We start from the raw sequence: 18,554 nt of genomic DNA, 5'->3' as shown, positions 1-18,554 counted from the left end.
TTTCATTTTATTTCTACAAATATCGTTATTTGAATCCGGATCGTTAAAATGAACAAATTATTCTAAACCACTAAAATGAATCAATAAATTTATATTATAATTATATATTTGATGCTCGATAATTGTATAATATAATAACTGCTCTACATTATACTTTTCCTTTGTGAAATATCTTCATGTGCATGAAGTCCCCATTGTCTACAAAGCTGTCTGCATATATTTTGCTTTAGCAGCCTTTTATTTTTAAGTGTCAACTTTGATTTTTCTTTCCTTTCCTAATTGTATTTGATGAAATTGACCTTAGGATTTATTAGTATAACCAATCGACGAAGCAAATAATATAACACCGATTACAACTTAATTCTACAATAGTCTTGTCGATGGTATGAGTAGAAAAGTGGTAAATTTAGATTATTCATTTTTTTTAAAAATTAGATAAAATTGTAGTCGGTGATGATATGAAGGAATGCGAGAAAAAGATTGAAGAAGACGATAAACAATTAGTGTAAGATCTTCTCTTTCAACCTTATTTGTATGAGTATGTGTCCCTAACACCCGATAATAAGATGGTTGGTGTCACTCTTAAAGTTTATAACTATTGATGAGTTTGATAGATGAGATAGATTATACTGGCAGATAGTATATTTAGTTGGTGAGAAATTGATAACGGTCATATTGAGATATTATAGTCAAATGCAGAAAATAACGAGATTATCTTTAAATGAATCTTAAGATATTTAAGAAAATCTAAATAAAGATTTTGAAATTTCTAATACCGAAGAATGACAATAGAGATATACATAGGAACGTTAACAAAAAAATATAATTTACAGAAGGTAAATCAAGGCTCAAGGCAACCAACTCCAAGGCAGCAGGAATATGAGACCATGAATGGGCCGACGAATTTCATGCAATGAAATAACAACAGCAGCAGCACAATATAAAATTATAGGCATGCAAATTGCAATCGCAGTCCACAAAACCAAGTGCGCGTGCTGAATGTCAACAAATTTTATAAAAGGTCCCTCTGCTATATGTTTAATGCAATTTAATCCTTTTATTATATTTTAATCACTTCTAATCTTACTTTTATCCAATAAGTAAACTTTTACACGCTTAAGCATACTAGAATCCATTATCTTACTATGACCTCCCAAAACTTTTAGCATAATAACACATTAAGCTCTCTCTTTTTTTAAATATTAATTAAGTAAGATATTTATTCTTTTCAACTTTTAAATTTAAATATTCGATAAATTTTAAATCTTTTGATATAAAATAACTTAAATCTATCTTAAACTTTGATCTAAGCTCCATTTATAGTTTTATACCTATTTCCGAATTCAGGCACATATTGATTACTGTGCTGTTATCAACAACTTGTTTCCATCTTTTTTATTTTTTGGTGTGTTAATGTCAAATTATCTAAACCGCAGAAAATTAATGGTAATAATTAAAGAGTATTAAATAGTTTGGGTAAAGTTTAACTTCCATCTTTTAGTTTTAATGTATGTAAGTAGGGATGGGTTATGGGTATGGGTTGGGTATGATTAAGTTTTTGACCGATTTGGGTTTGATTTAAGTATTATTTATATCTTTTCATCTATTATTTGATTCGTTCCAAATTTAGAGAGATTCTATCTGATTTGATAATTAACTCAATTTTAGAGATAAATTTCTATATCTGATCTAATCTGACTCGATATATATATATATAATTCTCATTTTATTAGGTAAAATATAGACCTAATTGAAAATATATATATATATATATAAATGGATATTATAATAATTATCTCTATAAAAAGATCAATTATACTATTATTCTCAAGTAGTTTTTTTCACCTAAAACTCTAACTTGACCTGATTCGATTCTAATATAATATTTTTAAAAATATTGTCCTTATAAGATTGAATCGAATCAAAATCTGATGGATTTGGATGAGTACCCATCCCAAGGAGTAAGCTTACATGGAGAAGTTATAGGGAAATGAGAAAGAGAAGAGGCTAAGAGTAAAGCAAACAACATTGGAAAACCAGAAAATCAAGTTTATAATTCCCATTTGTCCTCACAAACCCAAGCAAACAACAGCAGAAATTCAATACCCATTTTCTTTTTTGTTTTCCCCTTTTGAAATTAAACACAAAAAAGCTAAAGTTTCAGTCCTTGTATTGGAGACTGGAAACACACCTCTTCCCACTTCACTTTCCCTCTCTCTCCAAGAAAATTCCTTTTTTTAATACCCTAAGCATGATTTCATCACTATACGCAAGTATTTATATCAGCAGTCCCACATGGCCTAAACTTTAAGAAAACTCAATTCCCCCTTCATTTCTCTAATCACCACAATGTCTACTTAGAACAAGTTCAATCCTTTCGAGTGTTGTTTTTTTCAAGAGATTTGGCAATGGTGTAAAAAGAAAATGGTGTTGTTTCGATCGAAGACGGCGATAATATACACTAATGGAAACCAACATAGGCCAAGAAACAACAACAATGGCTTCTTGCTGTTGTAAAATCTCATCCATCGTACCTCTTTTTGTATTCTTTCTCCTTGTTTCTTCTCCGATTCATACCGCTCGGGAAACCGACGATCCCCATGCAAAGAACCAAACTTTGCGGCCACAAGAAGAGTTGCAGAAGTTGAAAATAGTAAGGGAAAGTCTCAGAAAGATCAACAAGCCGGCTCTGAAGACGATACAGGCAATTCATCTAACGAAAGCCTCTGTTTTTGTTCTATTTTCTTCTGTATAAAATACTAAATACGCCATTGTTTTGATGGTGCAGAGTCCGGATGGTGATGTTATTGATTGTGTGTTACTGCGACATCAACCAGCTTTCGATCATACTCAATTAAAAGGAAGAAAACCGTTGGTAAATCATCAAATTTTACTACCATGAATCAGTTTCTGTCTTGTTTCTCTTTCCTATGTGAACATTGGATTTGGATTGGCAGGTTCCACCAGAGAGACCAAATGGTCATAATCCAAAAAGGATGATGATGGCAGCAGAAGATTTTCAGTTATGGAGAAGATCGGGTGAAACATGTCCGGAAGGGACGATTCCGATCAGAAGAACGACCGAACAAGACATGTTGAGGGCTAGTTCCGTCGCGAGTTTCGGCAAGAAATCCGCGAAACTTGTTCGAAGAGACACAACTAACGATGGTCACGAGGTAGGTGCCACTGAACTAGTTGTTTACTTTTCTTTGCTTAGAGAGGAGGGTAATTTCATGGATTAATGCCACTAATTCTCCTCAATCAAATACTAATACATAAGTTAATATTGGATTACAGCATGCAGTTGGGTACGTGAGTGGAGATGAATACTACGGAGCTAAAGCAAGCATAAACGTGTGGGCACCAAATGTCACTAATCAATACGAATTCAGCTTATCACAATTGTGGGTCATCTCCGGTTCATTCGGCGACGATCTCAACACCATCGAAGCTGGCTGGCAGGTATGTGGATCATATATAAACCTCGTTTTGCTCAAAATTTATCAGATGGGAGGGACTAAAGTTGCAATTATACCCTTTTTAATGCAGGTCAGCCCGGAGCTATACGGGGACTATTATCCAAGATTTTTCACTTATTGGACCGTGAGTATAATTTCCCTTTTTCTTAGCTTTTTTTTATTAAGCTCTATCTTGAAGCTTAAGATACATCATTTCGTGTCAAATTAATAATGTATTAAACAAGATCACAAGTTCAAATATTGGTATTATGAATGAAGAAAATTAGGTTAGAATAGTTGTCTCTATAAATGGAATTCTACAATACTCGATTATGATTAGTCAGTCAATAAATTAAATATCGATGATTAAATAAAAATAATAATGATTTATCATGAAACGTTGTGTTTGCAGAGTGATGCATACCAAGCAACAGGGTGCTATAATTTGCTGTGCTCAGGCTTTGTTCAAACTAATAATAAGGTTGCCATTGGAGCTGCAATCTCGCCAACATCATCCTATGGTGGTGGACAATTTGATATCAGCCTCTTGGTTTGGAAGGTACCACCTTACAGTTATTATACTAATTTCAACTATAAATAAAGTAGAAAAATTTAGAATAATTGCATAGAAGGTCCCTGTATTAAAATTTTTAATTACTACATTTTTATATTTTTTTACTCATACTTTTGAATCGTGTATTTTAGTCTTAATATCAACTTTTTTTCGTCAATTCTGTCAAATTATTTGAAATGATCTATTTTTCATAGTTTGATATTTTCTTTATAATGGAATAAATAATATTTATTTTTCTCCTTTTATTTATTTAAATATATAAAAATTTATCAATAGTACGAAAAAAAATGCTAAGATATACATATGTTATGTCGTCATATGATTAAGAAAATAACTCTGGTCAAACTATTTGACGGAACTAACAAAAAAGAGTTGACATCAAGATCTCAAATACATATTTTGGAAAATAGAGGGACCTTCATAGAATTAGACTAATAAATCCAGTTGTATTTTTTGTCAAGAGTAAAATATACTAGAGGTCATTAAATTATGTTCAAATGATCATTTTGATCACTAAAATTTCAAAAATTATAAAATGATCATTAAATTTATTAAACTATTATAAAATAATTATTAAATTTATTTATTTTTATACTTATTACAATAATTTAATAAATTTAAAATTTTAATAACTAAAATCAGTATGCGAGATGACACTAAAAAAAATGCGGGTTGCATAAAGTAAAATCATAAGCAAAAAGCATTGTGGATTGCAATATGGCAAGCTCTATTCATTTCATGCACTTCGCCCGCGTACACTGTTAATCCCCCCAAATGCTTGTAATTCTCCACAGCTTTTCTTTTGCTTTGCAAGATTCTATTCTTTTCCAAGTAAAAAAAGACCTCAATGGTGCACTGACCCCTCCACTTTCTTTCCCAATTTACCACATCAATCTTTCCCTTTTCTTTATGAAAATTTTTCGTGTTCGATAGTCACAAGAATATTCATTAAGTTCAAGTCGACAAACGAGTATCACATACATATTTGGTGCAGGATCCAAAGCACGGTAATTGGTGGCTCGAATTCGGATCGGGGATTCTCGTAGGATATTGGCCATCATTCTTGTTCACCCACCTAAGGGACCATGCTAGCATGGTACAATTCGGAGGAGAAGTTGTAAACTCGAGCCCGGGAGGTTCCCACACATCGACCGAGATGGGCAGCGGCCATTTCGCCAGCGAAGGCTTCGGAAAAGCCTCGTATTTTCGAAATTTGCAAGTTGTTGATTGGGACAATAACTTAATCCCATTACCAAACCTTAAGGTGCTTGCAGATCATCCCGGTTGCTATGATATCCAAGGAGGGATCAATGCAGTTTGGGGCAATTATTTTTACTATGGAGGACCTGGGAGAAATGTGAAGTGCCCTTAAAGACAAGGGTATTTGATGGAATTTTTAATTTAAAAGAAATTATATAGTTTTTTTTAATACTTGTTGGGTTTCTTGAGAAGATCATTGATGAGTGAGTTTGGGTATTTTTGGGGTAAATTTTATAGTAATTATTTTCCTTGTTGTTAATCCCATTTTTGTTGAGTTAATTATAGCATTTTTAGGGACTTTTTGTGTAAATTTGGGAAAATAGTGGAATATTATAGTGAAATAAGTATGGCTTGTGGATCCAATTATACATAATGATGGAAATAGACATAATTTATAACTGGATATTATTAATAACATGAAACAAGTAATGATGATAAACCGAGAAATCATTTTTTTTAAATTTGTTTTTGTTGAAATTAGTCGCGATACTTCACTTAGAAATTATCTATTTATAATTAAATATATAAACTTTAACGTTGGATTTCGTTAAGTTGTAATATTAGCACGAATTGTTACAAGTAAACTAAATCATAAGAAGATAATATAAAGAAAATATCTAAATTATATATAAATTTATAACTTTGAAAGGATGCGACTATCCCAATACTCCTTACTCTCAACTGAGAAATCATGATTTAAGGTCATGAAAAAAGAGAGTTAGTGGTCCTATTAATAAAATCAAGCATTCATTGAAATCAAAACACAAACTTCAACTACAAGCAAAATACATGGGAAATGATGAGAGTATGAAGAAGGAGAGAGGCATGCATTCAGCTGAAATTGGCAAAGTTGTTCAGTTGCAGATTTTGTTGATGGATCCCCAGTAGCAGCATTCAGCTTACCAAATTGTCGGAGGTTGACGATGACCGTTTTATAATAAAATTTATATTCGATAGTATTATTAAACTAGATAATGACACATAACTATAAAACGTTCATTAAATTTATATTTAAAAACTTTCGATAATATATATTCATTCGATTTACTGTCAATGTACCGGATATGTGTGATACTTCGTATTAGCATGCTTCTGTTTATGGTTTAAATAGAATAGTTGAACTATACTTCACGCAATGCTAGAAGTATTTGATGTAATGTAAGGGGAATAAAGGGACAAAACACGAACATAGAAGGTAGACTTGAAGAAGCTTGAAATTTACTCATCACTTGAATTGTATCGCTGTCCCCCTCTATCTTAACCATCTTTGTCACACAAGACAAGCAAATTGGACCACATGGGCTCAACTTGCCTACAAACAAAAGGGGGGAAATTAGGTTTGCTTTAGGCATCAGAATAATTCAAAATAATAAAAAATTATAAATATTGAGATCCGATTTCTAAACCCATAATATCTCTTAAAACTAATAAAAGATTTTGAATTCGGAAACATATAACTTTATTATTTATAGAGTTTTTGACATAAAGTTCAATTTGAGTCCATCTTATTATTTAAGATTTAATAGTTAAAATTTAGAATTTAACACGTCTCTTAAAATTAACTCTCAAGTTTGGGTTCGGAAACATTTAACTTTAGTTTCTACTTCATGGACCGGAATAAGGAGTGGGTTTGTGAAGTGTTGGGCTTAAAATAATACCTTGTTTTTATTTTTATTATATCATAATGTTAATACTTATGTTTAATTATTTTACTTTTAAATCGTCGTTTTATCCCATAATTATAGAATCAAAAATCAAACTTAATTCCTAAAAGTAAAATAAAGTTTATAATTAATTATTTATCTCTCGCATAATTATGATATCGAAATTCAAACTTAGTTCATAAAAATAAAATACATGATTAATTATTTATCTCTTAGGAGAACGTTAATAATAAATGAATTAATCATTTATTATAGACGCGATATGGAGGTGGGGCGTGATTGTTTTTATTATTATTATTTAATAATTAAAAATAATAATATATGTTTAAATATAATATCCGTAACAACGCATATTATTTCAATAACGGATTAGAAGATGCATGATCAAGTGGTGAACAAGTAAGAAAATACCAAGACAATTCCATAAAAATAATAGGTTCAATATGCATTTTAGTATGTGAATTTTGACTTTAAGGGTTAATTTAGTATTTAAAGTTTTTTAGTTAAATTAAATACATAAATTTAGTTTTCATTTGATATCATCTTTATGGGTAAAGTACGTGAGACTATAAGACGTTGCTTTGTTGAGTTTTAAATTATTAAAAGTTATAAAATGGTCATCCGACTGTAAGATGTTATTTTGTTGAGTCATTCGACAATTAAAAGTTACAAAATGATCACCCGACTATTCATATGTTCCAAACTCTTCATTTTTCGTTAAAAAAATTGACGGCAGTTTGAGTTGAATATTAACATGTTGAGTGAGATATGCTAAAATATGATCATAGGATCTCAAACTACTATCATATCTCAGTCAACATGTTAACATCCAACTCAAACAGAAAAAGAACGAGTTTGAAACATATAAATAGTTGATTTATCATTTTATAACTTTTAATAGTCGATGCACTCAATAGTAGGTGATCATTTTGTAACTTTTAATAATTAAAAATTTAATAAAATAATATTTTATAGTCTAGATGTAATTTGTGTACTTGACTTTTTTTTTTAATTAGATATATGAATTTATCCTATTAATTCAAATTTACTAGTCATTTACTAATAGAAAACCTCTGTCGCAGTTAACTTTTTGGCAGTTACCACAAGCTTTTCATTAAGGCCAGTGGAGGGGGTCTCCTCCGGCCACTTTCATGTCATTTTTATTTTTTTTAATTGATTGTTGTTTAAGTTTATTTTTTCAGTTATATTTAATATATTTAAAATAATATTTTCTTTTGGTCTTTTTTCTAGTAAATGATATCATGGTTATCGGCGTTTTTAGACTCTTAGTGCATGTTTCTTCCATTGGTCCATAATTCTTCGAATTTCACGATTGCTTGTTTTTTCGATACAGATTTCTTTGTTCGTTTGCATATGACATTCTGTTGGTTCTCATATATATGTGGCGGACGAGATTACGGTTAAAGGATGATTCGTTTTTCATTTGTTCATTCTAGATATTCTTCAAGTTTTCCTCCTTTATGTTTGATGCTTTGAGACATCAGAATGATTCATCTCTATATGTTGTTGCCTCAATTGTTCACACTCTTGCTTATCACTAGTCGATCACCATTTTATTTTACTTATGATAAATATGAATGTATGTATGCATATAGCAAGACGTTATTAATAATATTTTATTTGACCAATGAATATATTATACTTCTACTTAAAAATATATTAGTCATTTGCATACTTTATTTATTTTTTAATTGGGTTTTCTCGTTGGTGAATTGAACGTCAAACAAACATCCGTTTCAGCATTGATTAATTTATGGGTTTCTAAATTTATCAACAAAATAGTAAGCAAGAGATTTCTGGGTTTTCTTTAAATGGATTGGGAATTTAATATTCCATCTTTATCTTTCCCATAATTTAGTGGGGACCCATTACTTCAATCGTGGAAAGGAAGATAAAGTGCACAATTTGATAGGGGGTGGTGGCGATGGAGATGGAGGCTTTGCCAGCAGGACATATGACATCTACAAATCCCCAATTTGGCTTCCCATTGGCCACTTTTGTATATTTGGAATCGACGATGAATTTTTGGGAAAAAGAAACCATTTTTTCTCGAAGTTTGAAACTGAATTCCCCATGAATGGCAGTCATAACAACAGAAAATAACCAAAAACAATAACAAATATTTGACCCCCCTGTGGTAGTATCATATATCATTGAAGGATTTTAGCCCTTTTGTCTATACATTATTCTTGTTTTCTATTCAGAGAAGAGCCTTCTTTTTCTTTTCCTTTTGGGCTTTTCAAGGAGGAGGAGGAGAAGAAGGCTCTTCTTTTTGAATTTTTAGAAGATGATAAGATGGTGGATTTATGCTTTGCAATTAGCCGAGCTGGTTATCAGTTCATTGGTTCACATGTTGTATGGATTGTATATATTTAGCACAGCCGTCGCTGGGAATCTTTCTCAGAATTTAAGTAAACGTTTTTTAAGCCTAATGCTAATTTAGTAGTCCAAAGAGAAGATCACAATAGAACCAATGTGGATCATCTGCCTGCTATTGTATTGGTTCATGGCATTTTTGGATTTGGCAAAGGAATATGTTTTTTTTTTTCTTCTTTTTAATATTGTTATGTTTTTTTATGTTCATGATCTGGGGCTTTAGTTTAAAGCTGGAATTTTTGATCTGTTGTTTTGCAGAAACTAAGAAGTTTTTCATATTTTGCTGTAGTAGAGAAGAAAGATTAGAGAGTTCTTTTGCCTGATTTAGGATCTCTTACCAGCATATACGATAGGTAGGCCCTTTCTTTATAGCATGAATTCTTGCCATTTATGTTCTTCTTTGTGCATTTTGTCATATGGGATTTTGTTGGTTTTACAGGGCACGTGAATTGTTCTATTATTTGAAAGGAGGACGAGTTGATTATGGTGAAGAAACACAGTAAAGCTTATGGCCACTCCCAGTTTGGACGAGTTTATGAACAAGGCAAGCAGAAAATATCCCGGATTTGTATTTGGTTATGGTTAGAGTTTGACCTAAATTCGAACAATATATATATTCGTTTTCCATATCGATGTAGGGCATTATCCAGAATGGGATGAAGATCACCCGATTCACTTCGTCGGCCATTCAGCCGGTGCTCAGGTCGTTCGTGTCTTGCAACAGATGCTTGCCAATAAGGTTACTAAATCTCCCTTTCATATGAAAAACAATGGTGCATGAACTTCATTCTCGTCATTGTATGATTTTGTTGTGTTTCCCCAGGAATTCAAAGGGTATGAGAAAACTTCCGAGCACTGGGTTTTAAGTATAACATCCTTATCCGGGGCTTTCAATGGCACTACCAGAACTTATTTTGACGGTATGCAGCATGTTCCCTGTTGGTCAAATAGACTGCTGCAAAACGAGGCGTTAGCATTGACTGGAAAATATTAAATAAAATAATCAATCAGAATGATAACCGTGTCGTGGTAATCCACTGCCTTAGAAGCAAATTCGCCCCGATGTGTGTAATCGCTACAATGGACGAACAACCCCTGAGGTTAACACGGCTCTCCAAGAATTCGTACACCCGAAAACTGGAGTGAACTTGGTGGTATTGCTCTTCTCTCAACTCAAACAACACTCAAAAGATAGGAGTGTTTCAAAGCAAATGTTTGCTTGGGATATCTCAAAGTGAATGAAATTGCCCTCTATTTATAGGCTAAATAGTGAGGGCAAAATAGTCACTTCCAAATCACAATTTAATTCTATTAATCATAGAATTAAAAACCTTTAAAAAAGTGTTACAAATTGAGCATTACCAACATTCCCCCACTAATGCGAAAGAATTCTTTCGTAAAGATGAGAGCAATGAAGTAAAAACATGAGAAGAGCAATAGCGAGATTAGTTGCTTAAGCACTAGTGAACGTATCTGGAACTAGTACATAGTGATGATGAGCAATCATTCTCTTAGATAAGTGAAACTAGTCTGGAACTTTCTAAGATTGGGGTAAACTCATAACACACAACTAACCCCTTCATCCATCAAAGTTCTCGATGTGTCTACAAAGAATATATACAAAAGCGTATATATGTTTAGCCCTCTTTCCTCAGGATTCTAATAAGTGTACTAGAAAAACGGCCCAACGTTTTTCATAGAAGGTGGCTAATCCTTCTCACTTACATAGGTTATTTCATCAAATTTATATCAACATAAACCACTCAAACTGAGCTATGAAATAATTAAGAGCTTTTATAATAGCTCAACCTCACAAAGGGTATGGTGACTTTCTTCAAGTTCATTATTAATGAACCACCCAAACTCTGGGATAAGAAGTCATTAAGAATAAATATTCAGCCTCATAATTCGGTGAATTCAATATGTCATTCTCACTAGGAACTCCCATTCAATATGTCATTTTTACTAGGAACCTCTTGGGTTTGAATTCATTAAGAGTTTAATAAAACTCATCCTCTCAAGCGATAAGTTCATCTAGTCCTTCGCGATTAGAACTACCCACTCAACTCTGGGTTATGAACTTATTAAGAATAGATATTCAACCAAAATCGGTAAATTCATCAAGTCTTTCTCACTAAGACCACCCAAAGCCTGGGCTATGAATTTATTAAGAGCAATTAAGCTCATCCTGGGCATGCACATTATTCATCATAGGGATAGGTAGTAGGAATGTGCACTATGAGTCTTTTCATGGTTTCGTTTGACCACATGGAACTTAGATAACTAAGTTGGGTATCCACCATGAATTCCTCAACCAATGGGCTTTAGGCCCATCCCCCTCGACGAATCTAGGACCAGCTTCCGACTTAACCCTTTGGTAAACGGATCTGCTAGGTTCCTTTCCGACTTCACATACTCTAAAGAGAGCACTCCATTCTTTATTAAGTGTCTAACTGATTCATGTCTTATGCGAATGTGTCTTTTCTTACCATTGTAAGCTTGGTTCTTAGCCACACATATCGCAGCTTGTGAATCACACAACAATGAAACTGAAGGAGTCGGTCTTCCCCACAACGGAATATCTGCTAACAATCTTCTGAGCCACTCGGCTTCTTGCCCAGCTAGGTCAAGAGCTATAAACTCTGTCTCCATGGTAGAACGAGCAATACAAGTCTGCTTTGATGATTTCCATGAGATTGCTGCTCCACCCAAAGTAAAAACATACCCGCTCGTAGAGCTTACCTCATCATTATCAGAAACCCAGTTGGCATCACAATATCCTTCTAGTACCGCAGGAAAGCCAAAAAATTCAAGTTTCCAATCCAAAGTACCCTTAAGATACTTCAGTAAGCGTTTAAGAGCAATCCAGTGCTCACCACTCGGATTATGAGTATATCTACTTAGTCTACTCACAGTATAAGCAATATCAGGCCGAGTATAGTTCTTTAAGAACATTAAAATTCTGATTAATTTAGCATATTATGTTTGGGAAACGCTACTTCCTTTATTCTTAAAGAGATATATGCTAGTGTCACAAGAGTTTGAACAGGGACGACGTCAAAACTGTCAAATTTCTTTAACACTTTCTCAAGATAGTGTGCTTGACATAAAGAAAATCCCTTTTCAGTAATTTTGACACCTAAGATTACATCAACTTCTCCCAGATCCATCATCTCAAATTTAGTGGACAAGAAACCGTTTGTTTTGTTAATGGACTCAATGTTAGAACTGAAAATCAACATGTCATCAACATACAAAACTTATGATGACGCAATCAGTATCAAACATCATCGAATACACGCAAGCATCCGAACCATTCACAACAAAACCAAAACTAAGTATAGTTTTATGAAATTTCTTGTACCATTGTTCTCATATAGATCTCCTCATCTAGATCTCCATTCAAAAATGCAGTCTTAACATCCATTTGATGTACTTGCAACTTATGAATGGAGGCTAGTGCAAATAATGCACGGATCGTTGAGATGTTCATAATGGGAGAGTAAGAATCAAAGTAGTTTAAAACAAACTTTTGAGTGAACCCTTTGACAACTAGCCTTGCCTTATACCACTGGATCAAATCATCTGGTCTCATTTTCTTCAAGAAGATTCATTTGCTACAGATTGGTTTAAATCCTCTAGGCAAGTCAATTAATTCCCAAGTATGATTAGACATTATCGATTCTAGTTCATCATTAATAGCGCTTTTCTAGAACTAGTATCGATAGATCTTATAGCCTTTTTAGGATCCTTATATAATATTTAAGCTATATGATCAGAAAGAGAGTCTAAATCATTTATCTCAGAAATAAAGGAAGTGATAAAATTTGGTCCAAATAGCCTTTTACTTCTTCTAGTCTCGAAATCAATTTCTTGAGAAGGCCTAGCAGGAATACTAGAAGAAGTTGATAGAATATTTTCTATTTGAGTTTATGCATTTAATCTACATTTTAAGACACCCCCACATTTCTAACATTTTAGGATATCTATAAGTGTCTTGTAAAACGTGTAAACAAATACTCAATCATACTAGAGTAAAGTTTGTTATGAGTTTTAGCCATAAAACTATATTTTAACAAACTCAAGTTTTGTTTACACATAATTAAATTCTCAAAGTTTTGAGAAGTTACAAATCATTAAGATTAAAATGCATAAACCAATATGAAATTCTTTATGACTTTTCCTCATTCAAAATGAATTTCGATTTTTTCTTAACATCAGGAAAAAATGATCTCAAGTTTAAAACAAGAGATTTTAGCACAACTGAAATAGATAATCTCTTTTCTTTCCTCTACTTAGGAAAATCACTTAAAGAGATTTAATAGCTACAACACACTTTTAGTAGCAATAGATTATATCATATACTCATTCATGATATTCAACATATTAGCCTTAAAGAGATCATCATATATTTTATTTACTATGACTAAATTTGGTATTCCGCTCAACCAAATTAATCTCTACTCTTTTAACTTCTGCACTAAGTTTGTAAGAGTTTTTATCTTGTCATAGTATTGGAATAGTGAGCATAGTAATGAACAATGCACCAGGTAGGTTTCTATGAAAGAGAGGTGGTGCACTAGGCACGCTTAAGTACCAAGTCTTCATAGAACCAATCCTAGACATGCACTTTCATACTCATCACACTTCTTTCCAATAAATCATTTGTGAATTTTCTCTTTCTTTAAATAAGATCTCTTTAAAGAATTATGCTTGATACTTTTACTCACAATAGTATCTTATTAAGCATATAAATTTTGGGCTCAAACTACTGCCTTAGCCTTAGTAGTACTACCTTAGTCTTTAATAGTGGTTTTATCTCATTTTATAGTATCCACTGAGTTTTAAAGACTATCTTAAAGGCTCATGCAATCTAATTCATGTATTTAAAAGGCATGAATTAACAGGCAACAAGTCTAAACAATCTGACCTCACAGGTAGAATCACAATTCCAAATAGACTTGTTCATTCTCACCATGCATGCAACTTCATTCTTTGCATCATCATCTTCATTATTTTCAACTTAATATTCAGAAACTGAATAATCTTACTCCCACATGAAAATAAATAATTTCATATTTCCACATGAAACAAATATCATACATGCATTATCTCTCATATCAAAATGTGAATGTTCATAACATTATAGATATGTCACTTCTTGATTATATCATGCAAGTTTCAAAATTGAACGTTTAAAAATACTAACATTTATATAGCTATCAACTAATATTTATATAGTTATTTAATAAATCGTTCAATCTACTATTGAAACTTAAAACATTTAGATCATATAATGGCTACAATCAGCATTCATGTATAAGATTAAATGTCATGAAACCCCCATCAATAAATGTGTAATCATGCATAACTTTAAAGTATTTTAACCAACAAATTTTAAAGTCATAACCGTTACAATTGATTTAAATAACCATAAAACTACTTCAAATGCTATAATTTAATAGCATATTAATGATTTTTTTTTTAAAATCAAAAAATTCAAAATCCTTCCTTATCATTACAAAAACCGTTATGGCTAAAACAAATAAATCAATTACATTTTATAATTAATCTACTAAGATAACATCTCCAATTAGTGAAACAATTATTAATTTTTCCACAAAATTAACCATCCAAAGAATTTATTATTTCAATTAATCATGCAATAAGCTTTTACCATTGTCATAAAGCTAAAAACAATTCAAAGAATATGAATTGTCTACTCAAATATTTTACTAGTTAACCGAATCAAAAAACAATTATTTGATATTTGTAAGGGAAAACGTTCTATACGTTTTGTAACCTTCCTAAAGCACTAGTAATTATAATTGCATCAATTAATGGCCCCATGAAACATATTAAATCATATTTGCAATTCAAATACCAAAAAACCGTAAGTAATCATTTCCATTGTTTTAATGTATTAAAAGCAATTCCATGTGGTTAAACATTTATCAAATTGCTTTAAAGAACATTATAACATTAAATTAAAACTAGGAAACGTATACTTGATTTTAAAGGATATAATATTATTACCTTTAATAATAGCATCCTTTGTAACTTACGAATTTTTCCAGCCTGCCAATGAGACTTCTCATTTTCTTTCAACCATTTTGAAATTCACGAATATTTCTGAACACCATCAGTATTCTCAATCAAGTTCAACAACTTCCTCATTAGTTGTTCGAATGAGTTTTGCAACAATATTTGGAATTTGCTTCTAAATTGTTGGTCAAATAGACTGCTGCAAAACGAGGCGTTAGCATTGACTGGAAAATATTAAATAAAATAATCAATCAGAATGATAACTGTGTCGTGGTAATCCACTGCCTTAGAAGCAAATTCGCCCCGATGTGTGTAATCGCTACAATGGACGAACAACCCCCTGAGGTTAACACGGCTCTCCAAGAATTCGTACACCCGAAAACTGGAGTGAACTTGGTGGTATTGCTCTTCTCTCAACTCAAACAACACTCAAAAGATAGGAGTGTTTCAAAGCAAATGTTTGCTTGGGATATCTCAAAGTGAATGAAATTACCCTCTATTTATAGGCTAAATAGTGAGGGCAAAATAGTCACTTCCAAATCACAATTTAATTCTATTAATCATAGAATTAAAAACCTTTAAAAAACTGTTACAAATTGAGCATTACCAACATTCCCTCTACGCCATCGTCTTCGGCTAGTCGAAAACTGCTTCTTTTTTTTATATTGAATTTCGATCTTTTTTTGCAGGCCGGACAATGGGAAAACGATGAAACCTGTGAGTCTGCTTCAGCTATGTCGCATAGGAGTTATAATCTATGACTGGTTAGATATCCCCTGGCTAAAGGCTTACTACAATTTCGGGTTCGATCATTTCAACATGTCGAGGAAAAAAATGGGACTTTGGGGTCTTGTTGATTGCCTGTTGGGCAATGCAGGTCCGTTTGTCACCGGAGATTGGATCCTTCCCGATCTCACGATTCAAGGATCGATGGAAATGAACAGCCGTCTTCAGACATTCCCCGACACATTCTATTTCAGCTACGCTACCAAGCGCACCAGGAAGATCCTCCGCGTGACGGTCCCGTCCCGTCCGGCATTCTTGGTATACACCCGTTGCTCTCTATACGAGTACTGCAGATGAGCCAATGGCGACATCCCTCTGATGTTCCTCCCCCTTACAAAGGCAATAGGTTCGATCTACTACATCAACTTGTTCATGTGCATGGATGTTTGTTTTATGTTGGGATTATGGAGTTATGGTGTTTTTGATGAAGTTTCTGTGAGTATTTTGCAGGGATGAGAATTGGCAGGACAATGATGGAGCTCTGAACACGATATCGATGACTCACCCTCGTCTGCCGAACGAACATCCGAGCCGGTTGGTTGTCGATGATTCCGATTGCCTACTTTTACAGCCAGGCACATGGTTAGTATTATTCATTTCATTTCCACCGTCGTAAACTTGATGAAATCGATTTTTTTATATGATTGAACAGTCCTAAATGCATAATGGATGATTGTTGCAGGTATTACAAGATCATTGAAGAGGCGGATCACATATTGTTCATAGTGAACAGAGAAAGAGCAGGAGTTCGATTTGATTTGATATATGACAGTATATTTGAGCGTTGCAGAAAGCATGTTTTCAGGCAGAGTCCACCAACTTTACCAAATCAACCACTCCCTAGCTAATAATGATAATATTATTCTTTAGCACACATTTACTATTTCAATCACTTCATTCATCTTCACCCATTTTGGGGTGTAATTGTAGCATTAATTAGATTTCTTTGTCATTAAGTTGTAGTTATGTGTTGGACAATCATAAGCTTAGCTTAGTGTTATGTGTATTTTTTTTAGAAAATAACTTCAGTGACCGAAAATGTCTTATAATATACGATTTTAACAAACTTTTTTTGGATTTACGAAAATGACCAACAAATTCGCAACGCGATTTTCCCAATTCGTAACGCAAATATGTAAATCGCAACTCAGAAGTCAAATTCGCAACAAAAAAGTCAAATTCGCAAAGAGCGCTTATTTTCGCAAAGCAAATTTTATTTTCGAATTCGAAACACAATATTAATTTCGCAACACAAATGTAAACAATATAATCGTAACTCATAACCTAAAACCCTAAATCACAACTCAATCCCATCTCTATCTCTCACTCTCTACGGCGACATCCGTCCCCATCTCCGGCGACATCTGTTCCCATATCCGGTGACCCTCCTCTATCTCCATCTCTCAGAGCCACCCTCACAACCATTCACGGCCACAAATGAAAAATCAACCACCGAGGGTTATTTTTTTAATTATTTTTATTTTGAAATTTTTGAATTATTATTAGATTTTTCATATTTAAATTGATGATAAATTTACTGGTAATTTCAATATATAGATTAACCATTTCACTTAGATTGCTTAGTAAATTCATTCGGTTGTTGCCAATACTGCTAAATTGTTTAGTCTTTAACCTTGTGAAGTTAGTATTTTGGTTAAAATGCAATTCATTTAAGTTTCAATTTGCAGAGGAATAGTTTTTGAAACTTAAATTCGCAACGTGAAAATGAAAATCGCAACGCGAAACTAAAATCGCGTTGCGATTTTCATTTTCGTGTTGCGAATTTAAGTTTCCAAAACTACTCTTCTTCTGCAAATTGAAACTTGAATGAATTGCATTACTTCAACAAAAAAACAAAGACAAATACTAACTTCACAGTGTTGTGAATTTACGTTTCAAGAATAAACTACTACTCTTTATGTTGTCCTTGAACCTGCACTAAACCTATATGTTGTCCTTTTAAATGTTTATATAAGCGCTTACTTCTGGAATGTTATCTGATGCATTTTGTGAACTATGATAGAATAATGACTTGAGTGAATACCGTGCTAGTTTGAAACATATTTGGCTATATTTTCTCTGTTTAATATCATGTCTGTTTATAGTGTATAATTTGTAGTTTTTGTATATCTAACTTTGTATGTTTATTGTTTATGTTAGGAATTTTTTTCGGCTTCATTGACTTTAAGGAATAAATTAAGCCTAGCCACTACAATTGTGTCGACACTTACACCTGTACAAAGAAGTTTGTTTGAGAATACTTGTTTCGGGCCATGGCTGAAAGTACAACATCCAGGTGGAGATGCTATGTTGACCCATTTGTTTCTTCAGATCATGACTAACGATCTACTGAGAGGATACAGCATGGTG

The 18,554-nt window shown here is 32.8% G+C and overlaps 1 protein-coding gene and 1 pseudogene across 1 annotated transcript; both read left to right on the top strand.

Moving 5' to 3' along the window:
* Window positions 1-2,353: 2,353 nt before the first annotated feature.
* LOC120134215 lies at window positions 2,354-5,511 on the top strand. Its single transcript, XM_039150690.1, has 7 exons — window positions 2,354-2,704; window positions 2,789-2,875; window positions 2,958-3,176; window positions 3,298-3,462; window positions 3,550-3,603; window positions 3,871-4,017; window positions 5,027-5,511. Exons 1-7 carry the CDS (start codon window positions 2,465-2,467, stop codon window positions 5,402-5,404), a joined length of 1,290 nt encoding a protein of 429 aa, XP_039006621.1. The 5' UTR covers window positions 2,354-2,464; the 3' UTR covers window positions 5,405-5,511.
* A 3,631-nt stretch (window positions 5,512-9,142) lies between these two features.
* LOC120134223 lies at window positions 9,143-17,055 on the top strand (annotated as a pseudogene).
* Window positions 17,056-18,554: the final 1,499 nt, after the last annotated feature.

The sequence above is a fragment of the Hibiscus syriacus genome, unplaced genomic scaffold, assembly GCF_006381635.1.
Source record: "Hibiscus syriacus cultivar Baekdansim isolate YM2019G1 unplaced genomic scaffold, ASM638163v2 tig00110597_pilon, whole genome shotgun sequence".
NCBI lineage: Eukaryota > Viridiplantae > Streptophyta > Magnoliopsida > Malvales > Malvaceae > Hibiscus > Hibiscus syriacus.
This window is presented reverse-complemented; position numbering and strand designations above follow the sequence as displayed.

Bases quoted from the DNA above. Each gene is read 5' to 3' on its own strand.
- LOC120134215 (XM_039150690.1), top strand. From the start codon at position 2,465: ATGGAAACCAACATAGGCCAAGAAACAACAACAATGGCTTCTTGCTGT. The intron at 3,604-3,870 runs GTGAGTATAATT...TTGTGTTTGCAG, and splicing joins GATTTTTCACTTATTGGACC to AGTGATGCATACCAAGCAAC. The intron at 4,018-5,026 runs GTACCACCTTAC...TATTTGGTGCAG, and splicing joins TCAGCCTCTTGGTTTGGAAG to GATCCAAAGCACGGTAATTG.